The sequence below is a fragment of the Dermatophagoides pteronyssinus genome, unplaced genomic scaffold (genome assembly GCF_027571235.1).
Source record: "Dermatophagoides pteronyssinus isolate colony J.1.1.1.1 unplaced genomic scaffold, Derpt_VIB-CSIC_2022.12 sq0020, whole genome shotgun sequence".
NCBI lineage: Eukaryota > Metazoa > Arthropoda > Arachnida > Sarcoptiformes > Pyroglyphidae > Dermatophagoides > Dermatophagoides pteronyssinus.
Window position 1 is genome coordinate 11,992 of NW_027461544.1, and position 20,928 is coordinate 32,919.

At 34.0% G+C, this 20,928-nt stretch overlaps 3 protein-coding genes and 1 long non-coding RNA gene across 5 annotated transcripts; 3 read left to right on the top strand and 1 right to left on the bottom strand.

Moving 5' to 3' along the window:
- Positions 1-653: 653 nt before the first annotated feature.
- LOC113796362 (WW domain-containing transcription regulator protein 1-like) lies at positions 654-4,141 on the top strand. 2 transcript variants are annotated; one of them, XM_075822832.1, is made up of 4 exons: positions 654-1,394; positions 1,476-1,859; positions 1,917-3,272; positions 3,333-4,141. In XM_075822832.1, the coding sequence occupies exons 3-4, from the start codon at positions 1,997-1,999 to the stop codon at positions 3,536-3,538; spliced, it is 1,482 nt and encodes a 493-aa protein (XP_075678947.1). In that variant the 5' UTR covers positions 654-1,394; positions 1,476-1,859; positions 1,917-1,996; the 3' UTR covers positions 3,539-4,141. The 2 variants fall into 2 exon arrangements, with proteins under 2 accessions (XP_075678947.1, XP_027202426.1); XM_027346625.2 differs by having other exon boundaries at positions 654-1,859.
- A 14-nt stretch (positions 4,142-4,155) lies between these two features.
- Positions 4,156-8,093, top strand: LOC113796361 (unconventional myosin ID-like). Its single transcript, XM_027346624.2, has 6 exons — positions 4,156-4,322; positions 4,382-4,611; positions 4,681-4,949; positions 5,006-6,104; positions 6,167-6,720; positions 6,778-8,093. Exons 1-6 carry the CDS (start codon positions 4,225-4,227, stop codon positions 7,984-7,986), a joined length of 3,459 nt encoding a protein of 1,152 aa, XP_027202425.2. The 5' UTR covers positions 4,156-4,224; the 3' UTR covers positions 7,987-8,093.
- Positions 8,094-8,220: 127 nt separating this feature from the next.
- Positions 8,221-9,996, top strand: LOC113796363 (uncharacterized). The gene is made up of 3 exons (XM_027346626.2): positions 8,221-8,688; positions 8,768-8,875; positions 8,955-9,996. Exons 1-3 carry the CDS (start codon positions 8,551-8,553, stop codon positions 9,831-9,833), a joined length of 1,125 nt encoding a protein of 374 aa, XP_027202427.2. The 5' UTR covers positions 8,221-8,550; the 3' UTR covers positions 9,834-9,996.
- Positions 9,997-15,853: 5,857 nt separating this feature from the next.
- LOC142645734 (uncharacterized) lies at positions 15,854-18,340 on the bottom strand. The gene is made up of 2 exons (XR_012846801.1): positions 16,389-18,340; positions 15,854-16,338 (listed from the first exon to the last, which is right to left on the bottom strand). It is a non-coding gene; the product is annotated as an uncharacterized LOC142645734 (long non-coding RNA).
- Between the last annotated feature and the right edge of the window lie 2,588 nt (positions 18,341-20,928).

Here is a 20,928-nt window from a genome sequence, read left to right on the forward strand (position 1 = left end):
TATCTTGTTATTCTAACCTAGAAAACGATTCGGATGCGCAATGAATGATTCTCACTTGTTGAACATGGATTTTCTTCGTGGTGATCGATTCAAATCGACGATGATAATGATCAATCAATAACATATGCAAAACCCTTTACATTTGACATCTATTCCCCTTTCAGTAAGAACAAACCAATTGGTATCACCCACCGCTATTTCGAATGATGATTGAAAATTTCAATGTCGGATCCGAGCCAAAAACAAAAAGCAAATAATAATTGCGGCGTCGACAAGACTGGCGCCAAACAAATGTCATGATGTCTTAATGCTGGTTGCTGTTTGGGGTATGGTGAGATGAGTATCTCTCTCTCTATATACCATCATTAACATTAACATTGGATAAAACTCATGACACATTTATCCAATATTGTTATGATACGAGCAACAATTGATTGTTTTATGATAATAATGCCACTGTGCAACTGAATATTGTAAGATGTTGGTGATGCAAATTGAAAAATTGCCTGCGATTCCTTCCGAATGAGATGTATGTGTATGGAATATGGGCGAGAAGAAGGTAAACATCTTTGTTTCTTTATTCAAACAAAATTAAATGTCGAAAATAACATTGAATTATTTTCGCATTTAGCATTTCGCTCAAAAGAATATCAAAAAATAGAGTTTCTGTAGCTGTAGATACTTAATGTAGCATGATATACCACACTCAATGAGCAATGAATCAAACGAGAATTTCAGTTTCAATCAACAACAACAACTAATCCGATGAGCGAACAAGCGAAAAATAACCGGAAGATATGATCTTTTCAATCATCTAAAAGAGAACTGTGGTATGGCAATGATCGTTTGATTGGTTGTTTGTTTATCGATCATAATTGAGTAATTATCATCACTAGACTGATTGATTGATTTCAATTTACCGGTCACCATCATCAACATATAATTGGTTGTCATGTGAATTGCAATAATACAATATTGTTATCCAATATCCAAACATGTTGGGTATATAAGCAAATAGCAAACAAATTCCTCCACACCATTTCCATTTGGACGGCATCATCCTTTTGACATTTTTCGGCATTGAAATAATGTTGTTTGGCATCATCATTAGTGAACAACAATTTTGTCTGCTGCTGTCGATCAATTAATAACGATTAACATACCGATATGCAAAACGTTATTTATTGATGCAATCATCATCATCATCACCACCACTATCATTATTGTCAAATCCATAAACATTCAACATTCATTTCTCTTTTCTTTCTTTGTTCGATTTATATCTATCGAATCTCTCCAACTCGGCGTTCAAACAGTTTAGTAGCAAGTTGTACTTTTTCGTTTCCAATTTACCTGTTTCTCTGTTCAGTGAGAGTGCACAACATAGATATCCAGTAATAAAGATATCAGATTGACTTGTGATCAATTTTCTGATCAACTAATCGTGTTTATTCTCCTTGTTCGCCACATAATAGAATGCAAACCTGGTCCAATACTGACCATTTGAAATTCTGACCACAACAACGAAAAAGTGAGAAAAATCACGTTTTTCGATAATAGTACTCGACTCATGTGTGTTTCCACCAAAATAATCACCAACACAGCATTGCCATGGTTGTCGTCGGCTTGGTAATGGTGCATTGATGATGTTGATGACGATAATAGACCAGCATCTCATGATTACCGGTGTCTATGCGAATGAAGATCGTTTTGTTGATTGTTTCCAATGACTGCGTCCAATTGGATGATGCTAAACAACAACAAACCAATAACTAGCTTTTTTGCTCGTGATTTGTTTGTTGTGAGTGGTAGTCGTAGTGGTGTTTAGTCTCATCATCAATGCTGGTGATAAAATAAATGTAATTAATCAGATGATGATGATAATAACAATCAATTTAATACTTTTGACATTATAGCAACAACAGGTTGAAATAATAATCATTTCATTTATCCCACAACCGTCATCGTCATTGACACAATCCTGTTCAACACAAACATGGCTCAAAATAATATGTCGCACGAATCGAAGATGTATGTTGCACCTAATCCCGAAACACATTTCGAAGAGTTGTTCCGTGTCGTACAACAACAGGATGTCAACAACAACAACAACAATGCTATTCAACCACTCAATAACGTGCCAATGCGACAACGTAATTTTCCCGAATCCTTTTTCCGTCCTCCATCCTGTTCATCATCGGCATCGCATTCACGAGAATCATCACTGGACGCAACATTCAATTCCAATTTTGTAAATAAAAATAACCATTCTTCGGCCAAACCACCGACCACACCACATCGAAATAATAACAACAATCACCATAATATATCATCGCCACCGTTTGTTCACCAAAAAGCTCATTCATTACCGGCTTCATTGCCCAATCAAAAATTGACCTTCACACCAATCACCAATCTGGACAATAATAAAAGTTTGGTCAAAACACAACCTGCAGCGCCACCACCGCCCTCTCCCAAACAATATCGCCATCAACAACAATTAAAGTTGGCTAATGCAAATCTCACAAACAATAACAACTTCCATTTTCGCCAACAAAGTTATGATATTGATAAGATTCCATTGCCGGATGGCTGGACAATGTCATTCGATTCGAATGGAGAACGTTACTTCATCGATCATAAACGTAAATTAACTACATGGGATGATCCAAGGATCAAAATTACACAACAAAATTTCACTAATCTGGCTCAAAATCCAACTAATTCGATTATTAATCATCCAAATCCTGTTGCCTCCTATCATCAACATCAATCGTCACAACCAGTACAACCATCTCCTGCTCTAATATCACACAATAGTGATTCATCATTTTATGGTCTATCATTAGACAATCATTTCACAACCTTACCGGATTCCGGACTTCAATTCGATTCCAATATGATAGCGATACCGACAGAAATCGCATCGGTCACCGAAAAAATGAAAGATCAGATTCTTACCGATGATACCAATCAACAACAACAACAACAATTATTCGATCCACAACTTCAATACCTTACTGAATTGAGAATGGAAAGAGAAAAGATGCGCAACCGAGCTGAAATACTTAAAACCAATCCTATGGTCCGTAGCGATTATCTGCCATCGTTGCAGACGTTGCCGAAATCATCAAACAACAAAGATTCAACGACAACAACATCGATGATGATGCATGGCCGTCAAGAAAGTCAGGATTCTGGTCTTGGTGGAAGTACTACCAGTGGCACATTGAACAGCATTAATTTTCCAAATGAAGCCAACTTACTCACTGGTATTCAAGTGTTGTTGTTTTGACCTTAACAGATTGATTTATTCATTTTTTGTTTCATAGATTTTGGCTCAAATGGACACGTTGCAGTCGAGCAACTTGATCCGAATGTTGTGCAATGTCTCATGTCTGATTCGGTGGATTGTTTCGCAATTGCCGATTTAGATCTGGATGGATTGGATTTCGATCAATACATTCAACATAATCCCATCAACAATGATATCGGCCAATTATTCAATCACGATGAAACCATGACATGGAATGTTTGACTTTCCAATAACCTTTCTAAATGGCCTCGTTTCCAACAAATTCATCATCTTCGATCATCAACTAGTAGACGAATTATTCATCAATGCAAGTCCCACCAACCACAACAAATCAGTGTTCTTTTTCATCATCATCATAACAAGAAAAAAATCAAAAAAAAAAAATTACAAGCCAAATTTGCTCATATATCATTCGAATCCATCCACATCCAATTCAACCGTTGTTTTGTTCCCCGTTTTTTCAAGAAATCGATCATAACTGTGATTTTTAAATTTTTTTCCATCGAATCGGTTTGTCGTGTGTGTGTTATTGTTGTTGCCATCTTCGCTCATCCAATGTTAAACTTCAAAACAAAACAAAAAAATCCCAAAAAAATACATACCAATTTGATTGATACATTTATTTATTGATATTTTATTTTGCAAATATTCGATTTTGTTTGTTTTGTCAATCTTTCAATACCTTACCTGGTTTTTTCCTGTTACAAATTTTTTTTTGAATTTTTTTCCCAAGCAACAATCCATTGTTGTAATTGATTTGTTGTGTTGAACGTTTTTTTCCGAAAAATTCTGAATTAATTAAAAAGAATTTAAGTTGATATTTAACGGCAAGTTTGATTCGAATGAAATTGTTATTGTTATTGCTATTTTGAATTGCCAGTCAACACATCAACTGGTGTAAGCAAAAAATGGAAATGTTACGAGAAAATAATGATAACGATCATGATGATTTGCTCGAATTATGCGATATAAACATTGATCACATTATGGATAATCTTCGAAATCGGTATGATCTATCATTGTTTCCTGTTTTCAGCTTGATAATCATAACGTTCGTTCGGTTAGATATGAACGACGGATCTATTACACACAGATTGCTAAATCAACCTTGGTATCGGTCAATCCGAACGGCAGCGACACCAAATGCTTGTATGGAGATGATTACATTGAAATGTATCGTGGTACCACCACCGATACCGCCGACAACAATCTACGTCCGCATATTTTTGCCGTAGCCAATTCAGCCTATCGAATGATCTTCGAACAAAACACTGATTGTTCTATAATTGTGACAGGTAAATGTGCTTGGTTGTTCGTTACGACTCATTTGTTTCGATAATTTCTCAATCAAATCTCTCACACAGGGGAAAGCGGCAGTGGCAAGACCGAAGCCTCGAAACTTTTGTTATTGTTTCTGGGCAATGTTTTTCAATCATCCTCGGAAATTGAAAATGTCGTCGACACCGTAATCAAATCGAATTATATTCTCGAATCATTTGGCAATGCAGTCACCAATTGCAATGATAATTCAAGTCGATTCGGAAAGTTCATGGAAATATCATTTGTACGCGATGACCAACATCATAATTATGATTGCTCATTCGCCACGATTCATGATTATTTGCTGGAAAAGGTAATTCCTTCCCATTCACTATGACTTATTCACGCCACTTTGCTTCATTCACACAGTGTCGAGTGGTCGATCAACAACAGGGTGAACGTAATTTTCATTGTTTCTATCAGATGTTGAGTGTTTTGAAATCAGAGAAATATGCTGATTTGTTTTCCGATATCAGACTTGCGGATGCCGATATTGATTCATATTATTATCTTTGCGGCAGTTCGGGCCATGACGTGCAAGATGCTTCGAATTTTGACATGGTTTTCCAATCAATGTTGGCTATCGGCTTTGAGTGGGAACAGATTCGTTGCATATACAAAGTATTGGCAGCAATTCTTTCACTGGGAAACATTCATTTTGATGAGAAAAATGATGATGAATTCGGTGATAATGACCATTATGAAAACTTTGTCATTGATCCAGAATCTTTGGATGAATTTTGCCGATTGTTATCGTTGGATTGTAACCATGCATTGCTCACATTGTGTAGCCGTTTGATTTGTACACCAAATGACTTTGTTCGTAAAAATTATGATCAAACACAGGCGATTCAAAGTCGTGATGCATTGGCAAAACTGTTATATCGCAATCTATTCGGATACATTCTGAAATTGATCAATGAACGATTAATTATGCAAAAAGAACGCGTCGTTGCTGATGATGATCGGCCACTGCAAATCAATACCATTGGCATATTGGATATTTATGGATTTGAAGTTTTGGCCAAAACCAATGGAACCAATGGATTCGAACAATTTCTGATAAACTATTCCAATGAAAAATTACACCAATTATTCATTGATTGCTATTTGAAAAAAGAACAGTCCTTATACGAAAAAGAAGACATTTGCTGGACAAAAATCAATATCGATAATCATGATGACATCTGCCAAGTCTATCATGATATCTTCCTCATATTGGACGATATTTGCACCACCGGCAATAATCAACAGCAGGATGACAGTGTGTTTTTGAAATATCTCAATCAACATTTCCAACACAACGATCCTCATTTCAAAATCCAACTCGATGATTTTGGCTTTCTCATCAATCACTTTGATGGCCGCGTTTTATATGGAGCGGATGGATTTGTTGAAAAGAATCTTGATCAACTTTACTATGATCATTTGGAATTGATGCAAACAACCACAGATCCTTTGATGCAAAGTAAGTCACAAAAAATCAATCAACTTCGTCCAATTAAATGGTCGTTTTTCTCCTCAATATAGAAATACTGCAAGGTGATTCGAAATTACGCAAGGCCAGAAAGAACAAAAGACCATCGACTGTTGGCCAGGAATTTCGTCAATCGATGAATACGTTGATCAAACGGCTCAGCAGTCGACAACAATTGTATGTTCGTTGCATCAAACCAAATGAATCCATCGATCAACAAGGTTTCAACGAGAATAAAGTGCGACATCAGATTCAATACCTGGGTCTGGTGGAACATGCCAAAATTTGTCAGGCAGGCCTCTGGCGTCAATACCGATACGAAGATTTTGTTCGTCGATTCAAAATGTTTGCCGACCCACAACTATTGATGATTCCGGAAAAGATTGATCAAGATCTTCGAGCGAGTTACCAACCTGTGTGCAAAACGATCCTGGAAAAACTGTCCGATGTTATTGTCGAAGACGATTTCAACAACCACCAAAGCGATCAGAACAAGAAATTTGCATTCGGTCGAACCATATTGTTTGTTCGTGATCCGAAAATAGTGGAGTGTTTGGAAAAGAAACGTTTCGAATATTTCCGCAATTGCATTGTTCAAGTTCAAACTGTATGTATCAATAAAAATTGCTTCTAATCAATCCTGATGACATTCGTTTGAATATAGCTGGCACGGCGCTTTTTGGCCATTAGGCGTTTCGAACGTCTTGAACTCACTCGAATGGCATTCGAATTGTTTTGTCGACGGAAAAAATTGGAAATGATCAACAAATTTCTGGACAAATTCGAAAATCGTTATTTCAATCAATACATGTTCTGTTGTCTGCATCGTCCGGCCAAATACCTGGAATATTTGGATTTGATTTCGATTCGTTATCGCAACAAAGTAACATTTTCGAATAATAGCCGCAGTTTACTTGATAACAATGTTTACAATCAACTATTACCCGAAATGATTGATTATTTTAATCATTGGTTGATCATATTGAAATTTCCCCATAGCTATTGGCAGGAAAAAGTACTAAGAATGGACGCTGAAATCATTTTCAAAGGTAACAAAAGCGAATGGGGTTGCTCGAGAAAAAAATGGCTTGGCAATTACCTGCTGGACGATAACGAATATCAGGCTCATGTCAGTGCCAGTGATGGCCGCTTGGGCAAACTTGTATTTGCAGCCAAAATCATAGCACCAAAATCCTCTTCAGCCAAACACTACGGCTTGATTATGGATAAATCGGCTATTTATAAAATGAATTTGAAACATAAAACTCTTGAGCAATGGATTCGTCTGATAGATATTGTCGGCGTCAGTATTAGTACTGGATCCGATCAATTGGTTGTTGTGCATGGCCGCTATCACAATGATCTGGTATTTGCATTCGAGTGTTGTTCCACAGAACAGCAGAAACATCAACAAGACAAGACGAGCCCGCGAATCGATTTGACCACCACCACACCGTCGGATGAAAACAACAAAGTGGGAGAATTCGTCACATTACTTTGGCAAACAATCGAATCGCTGAAGATCAATTTTCATTCGGATTACATTGAATTTCGATCGGAAAATGACAGAAGCCAGATAAAAACTGTAACACCCATCGAGTGGAATAGTCCGGAATTTCATCAGATCCTCCTCATCGATGACATTGATGGCGATCACCAACAACAACCAGACATGACTTGTTATTTAATTCAAATTCTCAAATCCATGAAAAATAATTTTAGCAGCAAACATAAACGACGACGACGGCGACGAGGACAATCATCAAAGAAAACGAATGATGAGGACGATAATCGGGTGAAGCATGAACAGCGACAGCGGGTCAATTCTTTCCACAGAATTTCGGACAACCATTATATTCTTACTTATGAATAAAGCAAGCAGATGGCGCCGTTAAATTGAAACAAACGTCTTCTATTGCTGGCTACATTCATTCATTTATTCATTTCAAAGTATCTTAATAAAATTAGTTTGTATGCGCATGTGTCATTCGAAAATGTATTATTGATACAATGTAGCCAAATCTACAGTTGCACATTGGTTATCGCTGATCATTCCGGAGAATTGTCCTTGAAATCTAATCAAAATTCCAGGAAAAAACAAAAGAAAACTCGATTGATAGGTCGATAACACTGATGAAATGAATCATGCTACTGATGATATATTTCATCATCACCAATTGACAAAAATAACAAAAGTTAACACCGCCATTACAGTTAGGGTTATAGTTGAAACATTTGCCTAAGGTCAAAACCCATCGAAAGAAGTGATACTGTTGTTGGGTGATCTTCACCAAAGCGAACTTAGCTTCAGTGTTTTTTATCATTTTTTTCGATTTTTCGATATTTTCATATTTCGATTTTTCATTCGAATTCATCATACACGCACTCGCGCACATTTAACATTTTATTTTATTTAATTTGAACGCGTTTTCGAAAGATGGATTTACCCGAAACAATGGACGCTACAACCACCATGATGATGACGGCTCCCGATTTCAACGATTTTGCTACATCCATTGACAACAACAATTACGATCAACATTACCTGAATGAATATCTTTACTATACATTTAAGGTTTGTATTTTTTGTAATATTTTCGCTTCTGATTCGGCAAATGTTGACTGATTTGAATTTGAAAAATTTGAAAAACTAGGAATCCTTGGTGACCGATGATCAACAGCAGCAATCACCATTCGATTCTATGGACTGCCAACAACTGGTCAATCACAACAGCTATCATCCCATTTTCGATTATGGCGAGGTAAATGATACATAAAAATGATCATATAATCGTACAATATTCATAACATTCCATTAATCAATTCCCATTTGAAATCTAGCAACAACAAGAGCAGTATCAAACTTTCGAGCCGACAATGTATGGTGACCATGTTTCGCAAAATGATCGCCACTCAATGATGGATCCCTGTTTGGCTGATGGCTTCAATCAATCGGACTTTTCCAAATGGGCAGATTGCATCGATGATTTGGAATTTCCTGATCAAACATTCAATACGGAATTTTTCGTCAATTTCATCAATGACAATGTTAAAGTGGACAATTCCATTACGGATAGCAAATTATTTTCCGCAACCACTACTGCCATCAACAATTTTGATGATTATCGAATGATGACCATGGCTGACAACAACGGTGGTCAACAGCAATGTTCAACACCGAAATCCGAAGTTGATAGTGATGATAACGACGACAAACATGGAGAGATTTCGAAATCTCGAGAAGTGAAATTGTTCATTCCGGTTCAAAATGAAAAAGAAATGATCATCGTGAAAACCGAAGTTCCGGATGATGCTGATCAAGTTCCCATTCAATCAGTGACTCGTGAAAGCAATGACCAGAACAAAAATCAAAAATCCATCGTCAAGCAATTGCTGATTGATCTGAAAAAATTGTTGTTTCCGCACAAACTCTGGAGTCTGATCAATTGCCCGACATTCTCGGCAATCAATTGGTCGAAAAATGGCCGAGAGATTCAGATCAACATCAAAAAATTGACACCATTCTTGTCGCAAATAACTCGATCGAAGAAATTCCAATCGTTTCTCCGTCAATTGCACATGTATGGATTTCGTAAGACCACCAACTTCAACTTGAAAAAGCGCAAATTTGACCGTAATATTGTTTGCTATGTGCGAAAAGGATTCACTCGTGACATTGAGGATGCGAACATGATTGACCAAATATTCCATAAAAAGTGATTACATCTTTAATATCTTATATCATTGTTGTTTGTTTGTGCCATTCGATTCTATCATATGGTTTGATATATCCATCTACATTTTATACACTCTATCTAATGTTTCATTTAATATTTTAATCCTTTTTGCTATACTCTGTTTTTTAGTTTTCAACCATTTTAGTTTTGTTTCATTTGATTAATAGATTTATGTGTTCGACTAATTAAATTTTGGCAATAAAATTAAAAACTTTTTCCTTTATTCCATTACTAGATGGAGCGTATTGCCACCTGAAACATTAATTACTTTTTCACACCTTTTCATACGACCACATTCCAATGGCTGGTCATTCTTGTTTTGAGTTGTTATCGTTTTTTGGATGTCACTTTGCACATCATTATTTTAGTCTTTTGCCTAATATCTTAATTATATTCCATTCTTCCTTGCATAGAGTGAGAGAGATTGTGGTGTTGATTAAGCGAATTTGTTTTTTGAAAATATTTAATTGCTTGATTCGTGAATGATGATGATTTTTCTCCCAATAAAATTTATGGATACTCATTATAAATCCGAATGAGCCATTCTGTTGAGTGAGTTGATTTGTTTCGTTTTCGTTCAATGTTCATCGAAAGTAATGTCAACCTGATTTCATAATTCATTCGAAATTGAAAACTTGTGCTTATCTTATCGCATTCGTTTTCCCATTTCGACCATCGATGTCGAGATAATGGCAAAGAAAAGAAAAAGTCCATTTTAATTAATTCAAATGATGAATAACCTGCCTCTCTATAATAATCATGTAAGGTGTGTCGTATGCATAAGATGATCAAAGACTTTCATTAAAGTATCGGCATCTTTCTTTTTGTCGAAATGAATTTGTCACCACCATTACTATCACCACCTTTTTAGTTGCAGTTGGCTAGGTGCTTTTGAAAAATGATCGGAATTTGTCAATTTTCGCTGCTCAGAACACAATTCTGCAGTACGTTTTCTTATCATCTTGGAAAGTGAAAGAAAACGTAATTTTTCTTTTCCACATTTAAATACATGCTGGCCACTTTCGGAAAGTGATTTCATTAATGTTCATTCGGTTGATTGATGGTCAGAATGGAGAATTCATTTCAAAATTCCAATCTCGATACATGCGAAATTCAACTTCGAAGCCAACGATTGATGACGAGCGCAAGAAAGAAAGACTAATATTGTTTTAATGAATATCTAGATTGTATTGGGATGGACGAAATAATCCCCATACAAATTGATTTGGCAACAAGAAAGTTTCATCTCCCATCCATTGAGCTTAATATTCATAATAATATTACGGTCGATTTCATTTGCTTGATAATGATGATCAAAATGATGGCGACAAATGTTTCACAAACAAACCAAATTCTTTCAAACTTTTTTGGCTTGAAAAACCTTCATCAAAATCCTTTTGTTGGTATGGTTACCGTTCCTGTTGATGGATGGCGCTATTAGTTTTTTTTAAAATAAAAAAACTAATTTCCAATGTTTTCGATTTTGGTGCGTTGTGAATGTCCATAAATAATAATAAATATTTTGGTTAATAATTCATTTGGAATGATGAAAAAAATTGTCATTAAAATTTTGCCCGTTTAGAAACTTTTTTCATTTTATCAGCAAAAATGGAAGCCATTTCATTGAAAAATGCATATAATATCGTGACAAAATGTAATATTATCGTTGCACGACCACCAAAGGCCAAAATGAGCGATTCCAGAAACAAGGGGCAATATTGCTGCATTGGTTCATGCATCCGAATGCCTAATAAATAATGATTAAATATCATTAATATTAATTCACTAAATGTAATCATTCACGGCTCCCCGCCATATATAAACACACCATCCTCATACTATGGGTGAAAATGAGAAAATGTGTTGCATAAATAAACATTAATAATGGTGATTATCATTATGATTATGACCAAATACCTTGCTTGTATCACAGTGTATTCATATGGCTATGCAGATTTCTTTGTTTGAATAGACAATTTAATATGAGAGTCATTTTGGGTCACCTTTTCGATCCATTCATTCACTGAGCATCATAATCCTGTTGAGATTGGAAAAAGAATTGAAGATTTTTTCAAAATTTATGCTTGAAGTAGTCTTGATTCTCAAAAACATCACAATGCTGCTGATACAAATTAATTAATGAATGTTTAGCATGGCGAAAATTTTCTCTGCATTGCATTATTGTTTATATAATAATTGCTGCTTATCAAATTGACAATCGCGATCGATTCGATCGATTCGAAATGCGTTGTTTGCAAGTCATTCATCCAGTTTGGATCGAAATGATCGATTGATTTGAATGAAAGAAGTGTTGCTGGCAAATCAAATCAAATTTTGCAAACATCCATCCATCCAACCATCAATCGATTTTCGAAAATGATTTGCTAAACTTTTCCTGATTCGAACCAAGAGAAAAGCATCACACGGGTTATCAATCGATATCATTTGGAATTGATTTATTTAAAAATCTAAATTTTTTTCTCGAAAAACCTCTAATGTAATATGGGAATCTTGATTTATTTGTTTTTTTAGAGAAATCGTCGATGCCTATAATTTGTTGATGATTATAGACACTGGTTGATTATGATCAGTAAGATTACTGGACGTTTAGAATTTTTCTGTTTATTTATAACCAACCAATAACAAATTGGTTACAAACTTTTCACTGAAAAAAGAGTTTGTGCAAATGAATGTGTTGGGCATGATGTGATAATTTAATTAAAATTATAGAGCATCTGCATTGCTTGATTTTTTCCATTTTGTCTTGTTGCTCTGGTCATGCAACATAGTTATTATCATTTTGACCGACTAATTCATTCATTGGTAACAAAATAAAGTTGATGATGATCGTCATCGATTTGATTGATCAATAATGGTTTGTTTGTTTGTTTTGGTTTGGGTTGATTTATTTTCCATTGACTTTTTTGCCATCCATTCGATTCACAAAATACAACAGTTTTTTCACAACAAATATTTGATCACGATCGAAGAGTTATTTTGACTTTCTTTTCTCAACCAAATGCTTCCATTCATTCGCATCATCATCAATGCAATGAATGAACAATTTCCATTGTTGAATAGCGAAAGTCGAAATTACTATCGCTTTTTAACGGAGATTACCTCAATAATAATAACAATAATAATCTTTTCATTGGTAATCATAGGATTACCGTTTGTTTAACGGTCGATAATTGGCATTAGATCAAACGTTGAATTTGATGATTTTCTGCCAAAAATGAAAACATTAAATCAAAGCGAATCGTGATATGGTCATCTGGATTGATGGCCTAGCTACCTACGGTGTTATTGTGTTATGATGTGATTTTCGTTCTAGTTGTCAATCATTTCATCGATAATCATTTACGATCAATTCATTTTCCCCTAATGGAATGCAGGTCATCTAATTTTGGCATTATAGTGTTTCTGAGGAGTGTCCACACTTAATGTCATCAAGAGTTTTTTAATTGTCGGTGGGATGAAGGACCATTAATGGATTTTTTGCATTTGTACACTATTCAATCAATGATACAAGTAAGGAATATTCAATCAGGTATTGTGCCTGAAAAGAATGGAAATAGATATCAGTAATTTAGTTAGTGTTAATTGATGATTTCCGATTGGTTATCGATGAAAATCATTATCATAGTCCATTAATCATAGTCTAAGTGCATTTGCATGTTGTTGATGATAATCATGATAGCATTTTCCTATGCAATGTTTCATAATTGAAAAATCATACAGTCATTTTGTTAATTGAATGCTTTCATCGATAGCAAGATGGATGCAAGAACATGACTATATTTTTGAATTTATATTTATTCATCATCATCCAATGTCAAATGAATTGAAATCAACAGAAGAAGAAAAAACTGCCATAAACAGAGAATTGGAGAAAGCTTTTTGATGAAAATAATTCTTTCTGGTTGATTGGCATTGAATGGAAAAAATAATATTTCCTACCACCAAACAAATAAATTTCCCGATCGACAAAGATGAATTACATTGTCGTCGTCGTTATGAATTTTCAATTTTCCATTTGATTCTTGAATTGAGTTTTTTAATTTTTGATTTGAATGAAAAAGTGGACAATCGATCCATGATTGAATGACAAAATGGTTGAATGATTTTAATAACGATTTCGATTCAGAATCACAATCACAAAGAAATCGAATCAATTGATTCCTAAGCAGCAGATTTTCTTCGGAATTCTTCGTGAAAAGAAAATTGATTGGTCCAACTGCAATGAAAGAAACGAAGAATTTTCTTTTTTTCAAATTTGAATTTTTTAATGAAAAAGAATTCTCAAATGGCACAGCGAAAAAACTGAAAGTTTTCCTTCTCATGATGCATAAGCATAAACATCAACGGCAAGCTAATAAAAACTACATTTCGAGGGAAGACATTACATAATTACAGTCAATATTAATAATGGCCATAAAAATGTCATTCATAATGGCCAATGTTGATGATGGCGGCAATTCAGAGCCAAGTTAAATCATTTCGCTGGTGTGAATATGGCGATCAACTAACTAACTAGCCAGGTCCAGATAATTTTCATCTTCAAATAGAGATTCGGATTCAAGTTTGTTTTTTCTGCTTGACAAACAAAAAAAGATCTAGATTTTGAAAAAAGTGTAAAAAATGTTAATCAGAGAGAAAAAGAATTTAGATTTTGAAAAGTTTCTCTATCTACGGCAGTGAATCGAAAGCAAAATGGAAAATATAATAATATGATAATAATTCTGCAGATTCCCAATTCCAGAGATGATGGTTGCATTTGCATTTAAATAGATTTTCCCTTCTGCCACCCTCAAAACTATTCATTGCTTTTCCATCCTCAGTCTGGTCTGGCCACACACTCATTCATATTGTGATAATTCATTTTCTAGCTTGGATTAGTTTTGTTTTTTAATTTTCGTTGGAAATTGCATTTTTTCAAAAAATAAATAATCCTTTCCAAGCATTTTGCTCATAAAATTATCTATTCATAAGATTTTTGTTTTTCCTCCATTTTATCATGAAATTTTTCATCACTTAAAACTTGTCATTTTTAGTGATTTAAAAAAGTTTAAATTGAACTTTGGAAATATTCAAATATGACTTTGATCATATTGGCAAATATCGATTATCCAATGAAAAAATCGATCATTCATTCGATTTTTTCGAAAATTGAAATTGAACGTTTTCAGAATGCTAAATTCCTACTGAATATCTCTTCATCTTCATTGAATGCAGTTTGTCAAGAATCAATATTTGAATTTTGGAATTTGTCGAATCTGCTTGATGTTTCGGAAATTTTTCGTTTGATTTCCCGAATCGATCGAATCGATTGATTTCTCGAAAGAATCCTATATTGGCGAATGATATATGTGGACATTGTCCTTGGATTTAAGGATATATTGATCTTTTTGTTTGTTTTTTGGACCAATTCTGTGTGTTTGAGCAAAAACTAAAATGATGCCAAATCAAAACAAACAAAGTGAAGCAAATCTTGGCAATGTTTGTTGTTAACTGAATAGAACAAATTAAATTTTAATTAAAAATTCGTTTCCAAATCATGACACCAGAGATGCAATACAAGAATACTGATTTGATATCCACTTGATTTGACTCAGCAAACAAACAATTTTTCAAAATATCCTTCAAGTGTGTTTGTTTTATGCGCTTTAATGATTTGCATAAGTATTGATTTGTATGTGTAATACAAATTCAATCAAATCAAATTATTTCTACACCCGAATCATGATCATTATCATCTTAAATGATTTTCTCCACAGAATCCTCGGCGACAATGTCAAAAAGAATATTTTCATTTTCGTTCGGCGAAAACTGATTTCAATGTCGACTTTATCGATGATGATGTCGGTTCCTATCGAAAAAACCTTCATCACATTCGTTTATCAATATTGGTGATTGAACCGATTTTCATTTTTTCGCAAATTGCTGATGATGCCCGATAACCATCATCTCCCTTCCATCTTTCAATTCAATACCACATTTCGCTCAGTTTCGATCAAGAAAAAATCTTTCTTGAAAATATTGCTTATGGCAATTTAAATTTTTATTCAATATCATCATCGATGGGACTTATGTAAATAAAAAAAGACCGTCAACATTCATTATTTTTGGCGAAATGTAGCCAAACTGGCCAGTTGTTGGTTGGAGGTCAAAGTTCTTTCATTTGAGAATCGAAATCGGGCTTACTGAAATCATCACCAGATGACGCTAGCCGTTCGGATTGTAACATTGGCAATGCAAATGTGTTTTGCGAACAAATTCCAATCTTGTTGTCCATTTTATCGCATTTGATGGAGGCGAAAATGAAGTTCATTTTTATCGAAATCGAATTGAATGAATGATAACCGTAACGAATTTGAGGGAAAATGACATAAAAGTATTTCGCAAACATTTCGGCTATATAATTGGCTTTGCTGTTTTGATATAGTTGTTTTGGCTTCGAACTGATGTTAAATTAACGCCATTTATTCCTGCAAAGGAGAGAATATAATTAGTAAATTAGTTTGTTTATTTACTTCACCAGTATTTCATCCAGTCGATAGTTATGGGTCATCATCATTTTGATAACATAGCCATTTGCTTATTTATTGATCACATCATCATGTTCTTGCTTTTTCGAATTTCGTTTTTATTTCATTTTCCGTAAAGATAACAATTTTCGTTGGTTGCTCATTATCACACTGTTCATTTTATCCGAATTTCGATCTATACAATTCCAAATAGCCATAATTTCCGGACGATTATTATTCTCCCAGTTGCAATATTGATGATGGCTTCAGGCTGTTGAATCGCATTTCGTTTTTCAATTTTGACTTGATTCGAAAATTGGACAAATTTCAATTGTGAAAGCAACATGGTGATGGTGACACAAACGGATTATATTCATTTTGTTGGTTATTTTTTGATTTCACTCAATGTGATTGCACAAATATCAATTCCTGGCCGACAAATCCTCATGTTGTTTGTTTGTTACAAACTGTATGAAAGGTCGCGCTTTGTTCGTGCACAATTGGGAATCGAAAAAAGGGGCAGGAAACGCGCCAAAAAGCAGTTGTCTTTGTTCTTGTTATGTTTTTGGTTTGACCCAGTCAATTATTCTCTTGTGGTATCTTCTGTCAAACAAGTGTCTTGTAAAGAGTGGAGAACATCATTCTGGAACATTTGAATGGTGAATAGTTTTGTGGATCAACAAACCCATCGTGGATGAATCAATTGATTAGTCTGGTCACTGGTGGAAACTTTATATTATTTTCACTTTCAAGCATCAAAGTTGGGCTTCAAAAACCCCAGGGTTAAATCATTTTACCAAACATATTGATTATCACTTGATATTCATTCATCACTTGTCTGGTAATATAATCATTTTTTCCATCTTTGAAAATCATATTGATAATGATGATGCCATCAACACCTGCGATGCAAAATCGAACCCTCATTTGTTTCCAACACAGGGTATTAGGATTAATGTCGGTTGAGTTAATATTAATCACTTGAGAAATATGATTGTCAAGATTGATTCATTCATTAAAAGTGTATCTTGATTTATTGGACTTTTTCTCGAAAAATTCATAGCTGATTTGGTTGCCGTATTATCATTCAATCAGGATCATTTGGATTTGTTATTTTCTAGAAAAATCGTGTGATCATTGATTAGCATCATTATTTGATGAAATCGTGTAGCGATGACCCTCTCTTCTCTGGTAGCGATGACCTTGCTTGCATGGATATCATTTGCAAATAAATTATCATCATTTAGACATCTCATTATATATCGGGTTTGTTTTTGAAGTAAGATTCAAATGAACAAAATGATGATAAAATTGATTGCATTGTGTGGGACCAATTGAATGATAATTTAATGTTTAAATAATATTTCAATAATTATCTTTCATTACTGTCTTATTCCTTTGTTGTTTCATTCAAAAAAACCTGTACAGAATTGACGATGATGACTATTGACTGATTGTCGTTGTTGCTGTTAAGTAATCACGTTTTCGCCTAACGCCTCTATCTCTTTATCTGAATGCTGGGATAACAATAAAAGAAAGTTTTACCCTGGGTAGTAACGGGGTAGTTTTTCTCCACATGCTAATTCGTAAAATGTTATGAATTTGCATGATTTTCTGAAATTAGTTTCACACAAAACCATATCACATGATAGAACTATATGGAATATCATGTCCATTACCATCATCATTGCACAAACATGCAGATGTGTGTATCCAACAAGCCTGGAGTATTCTTTTCGAATCCTTTTTTGTTGATGCAAGACCTCATAATTATATGGTTGATAATAATATGAAATTTTTTTAAATTTTTGAATGAGGAAAAATTGAATGTGTGAATAATAATGTTTCGGTTGAAATAAGTTATGCAAATTTTTCGAATGGCAGAAAACCTGAGTTTGGCTCTGATCATCATGTTATGTGATCATCGATTGATTTGCCTGAAACTGAACATGTGACAAGTGGACATGTCGTTTTTCGACACAGAAGCTCAGCTTTCAACTCATTATTTCCGAATCCGACATTTTGCAAGTTTGGTTTGTTTTTTCCAAATCAAGACAAAATACTAAAATATTAACCGAACCCAAAAAATGTTGGCGGCTATTTTTCGATTGAATTTGATTGACTAGTTCTGAATTTGGAAAAAGTTAGCCATCATCATTATTTGCATATTTCAATCATCATTCGATTTGACTTGAGTGAAATAAATAGAAAAAGCCAGACGAATAGATCTCGGTGGTGGTTGTTGTTGGTCATCATCATTTTTCTCGCTAATGAATAGACCATTGAATGACTCACCTAAGAATCTTTCTTATTTTCTTCCACAGAAAACGAATGATGAAAGCCAATAGTGTATAATTTACATATGCAAAATGCAAATTCTCAGTTCAAACCAGAAAGGTATTCATTTCGAACCAAGCAAAAAGCATCAATTAGTTGATTATTTTTCGTTTGAAAAACAAAAAAGCTATCATTAAATCAAGCAACCTGTGTGTGTGTAGCAAATATTGCATTCGGACAGTAATTGACAACGTTGTTTTCTTGGCAAAAAGCATAGCCGATTATTAACAATTAAATGCATTATGTTCTATCTCATGTTACCACAACAATCAAAATGATACCAAACTGAAACTAATTGTCAATTTCCAAATTTGATTTGCAGGCAGTCCATTATTACCATTACCACATAAGTATGAATTAGGATGGGCAAAATGTTTCATTGTTTGATCGATCGATATCATCAGATGTTTGTTGTGGATGATGAACATCTTATTTGAGACACTTGTCAACATTGTTTAATTAAATTCATTAGATGATCATCATCAGTTTTGTCCAACAACATTGCCTTTTTAAAATTGAAATGATGAAATATGAATATTATCATGATAGGATTGGTCCTAAATGATGGCGATTTTTTATGCAAATTTCGGCTTGATATAGCATATCTCTTTAGGGCGAATCAGTGATGATGTTGGTGGATAGTAATTTGATTATGCTGATTATGAACAAGGATGAAATTGATTTTTGTCTTTTTCGGGTTATTTTCAGGTCCACATCTTTGATGCAAATTATCAATTTGCCTATAGGTGTATTTTGCATGATATTTTTGCATGAAAAGTTGGTGCCTATTCATCATTGTCCGAATCAGTGATATTAATGTTTTTGTTTTGATTGTCGCTAAATTTATATATGATTTGCATATCCATATAATTTAATTTTCGCCCGGAAAAAATCCTAATTATTCGCTCGTATCAATCAATGGCCGATATATGTTGCAAACTCCTGAGATTGATTGGATTAGTTGGTTGGTTGTATGGATGTTTTTGTTTGATGCAAAAAGCACAGAAACTTTGGTGATTAGAACATCATTCAAATGAACGACAACAAGCAAAATGATTCATTATAGATGGTTAGTAGTAATAATTATATTTAAACATAGGTAGCTCTTGTATTACCATTTTGGCTGGTTGATCAAGTTTATGCCTTGAAGCCAACTAAATAATCTTTGCTTATCATTGATGATGTAGCAACAACAATAAAGATTCATTCCCTCACTGACAGAATCAGAACAGAGAGAGAGAGAGAGAGAGAGAATCAAGTGTAGTCAAATAGTAATTGAAACGAAAAACTGAAAAAACCAAAATTCTCATTACCAAAAAACGAAAACAAAATATTGCTACTGGCGAATAATTGTTCAGTTTGATTTGATCGATTTTTTCTGGCCAAAAATTCTGTTCATTACGGATGTTGTATAATAGTAATGTTTGAATTTTTATTTGAAAACACCAAGTTTAAAATTCCAATAATATTATTGATTAGTCATTCTATACAAATCAATTCACAGATCCGTTTACATTAGCTCTAATTTTGCCCATTAAAAGTTTTGTTTCCATAATTCCTTTTCTGATTATTGAATGATAATCATGTTGAATTTCAATTTCCAAAGTGTGAACCCAAATCCAAACCAAATCTTGCAGAAGCTATGTGTTTGTATTTTGGCTGCAACTTGGTTACCCATTCTTATTTCACAAACCAAACAAAAATAGTTTTAAATTCAGGTGAAACAAGAAAACACGAATGATAAATGACAGCAACTTGGGTAGTTGAAAATTTTAAACAAAAGTGAAAAACCAAGCCAGTTCAGGCTGGGTTGTATATTTTCCCTGATTAATTATTATATTTGTCCAACATGTGCATTCGTTCCGTGCCTCTTGCTAGTTGCAAAATCAATTTTTCAGGTTTTTTCACTATGTTCATTAAAGTTTTTTCCACCAATTAAAAATGAACGAAAAGAAAAAAAATCATTTAATGATTGCCTAGCTAAGACCAGAAAACAAGAATCGATTCGAACAAATATTATGGACCCTATTTATTATCAACTTTCAATAAGAAAAGAGAGAGAAAATGAAAAGTTCTTTTTCGAATGTAATTATCTCTGATAAAGATGATAATTATTGATTTTCACCCCGAAAAAACTAAACTTGAAAATTAATTTATCCATTCGAAAAGGTCAAAAATTGTTTTTTCGTTTAAAATTAATTAACAACTTTTAAA

Coding starts and splice junctions, on each gene's coding strand:
- LOC113796362 (XM_027346625.2), top strand. CDS start 1,997: ATGGCTCAAAATAATATGTCGCACGAATCGAAGATGTATGTTGCACCT. Junction 3,273..3,332: donor TGAAGCCAACTTACTCACTG/GTATTCAAGTGT, acceptor TTTGTTTCATAG/ATTTTGGCTCAAATGGACAC.
- LOC113796361 (XM_027346624.2), top strand. CDS start 4,225: ATGGAAATGTTACGAGAAAATAATGATAACGATCATGATGATTTGCTC. Junction 4,323..4,381: donor ATGGATAATCTTCGAAATCG/GTATGATCTATC, acceptor TCGTTCGGTTAG/ATATGAACGACGGATCTATT. Junction 6,721..6,777: donor GCATTGTTCAAGTTCAAACT/GTATGTATCAAT, acceptor GTTTGAATATAG/CTGGCACGGCGCTTTTTGGC.
- LOC113796363 (XM_027346626.2), top strand. CDS start 8,551: ATGGATTTACCCGAAACAATGGACGCTACAACCACCATGATGATGACG. Junction 8,689..8,767: donor ATCTTTACTATACATTTAAG/GTTTGTATTTTT, acceptor TTGAAAAACTAG/GAATCCTTGGTGACCGATGA. Junction 8,876..8,954: donor CCATTTTCGATTATGGCGAG/GTAAATGATACA, acceptor TTTGAAATCTAG/CAACAACAAGAGCAGTATCA.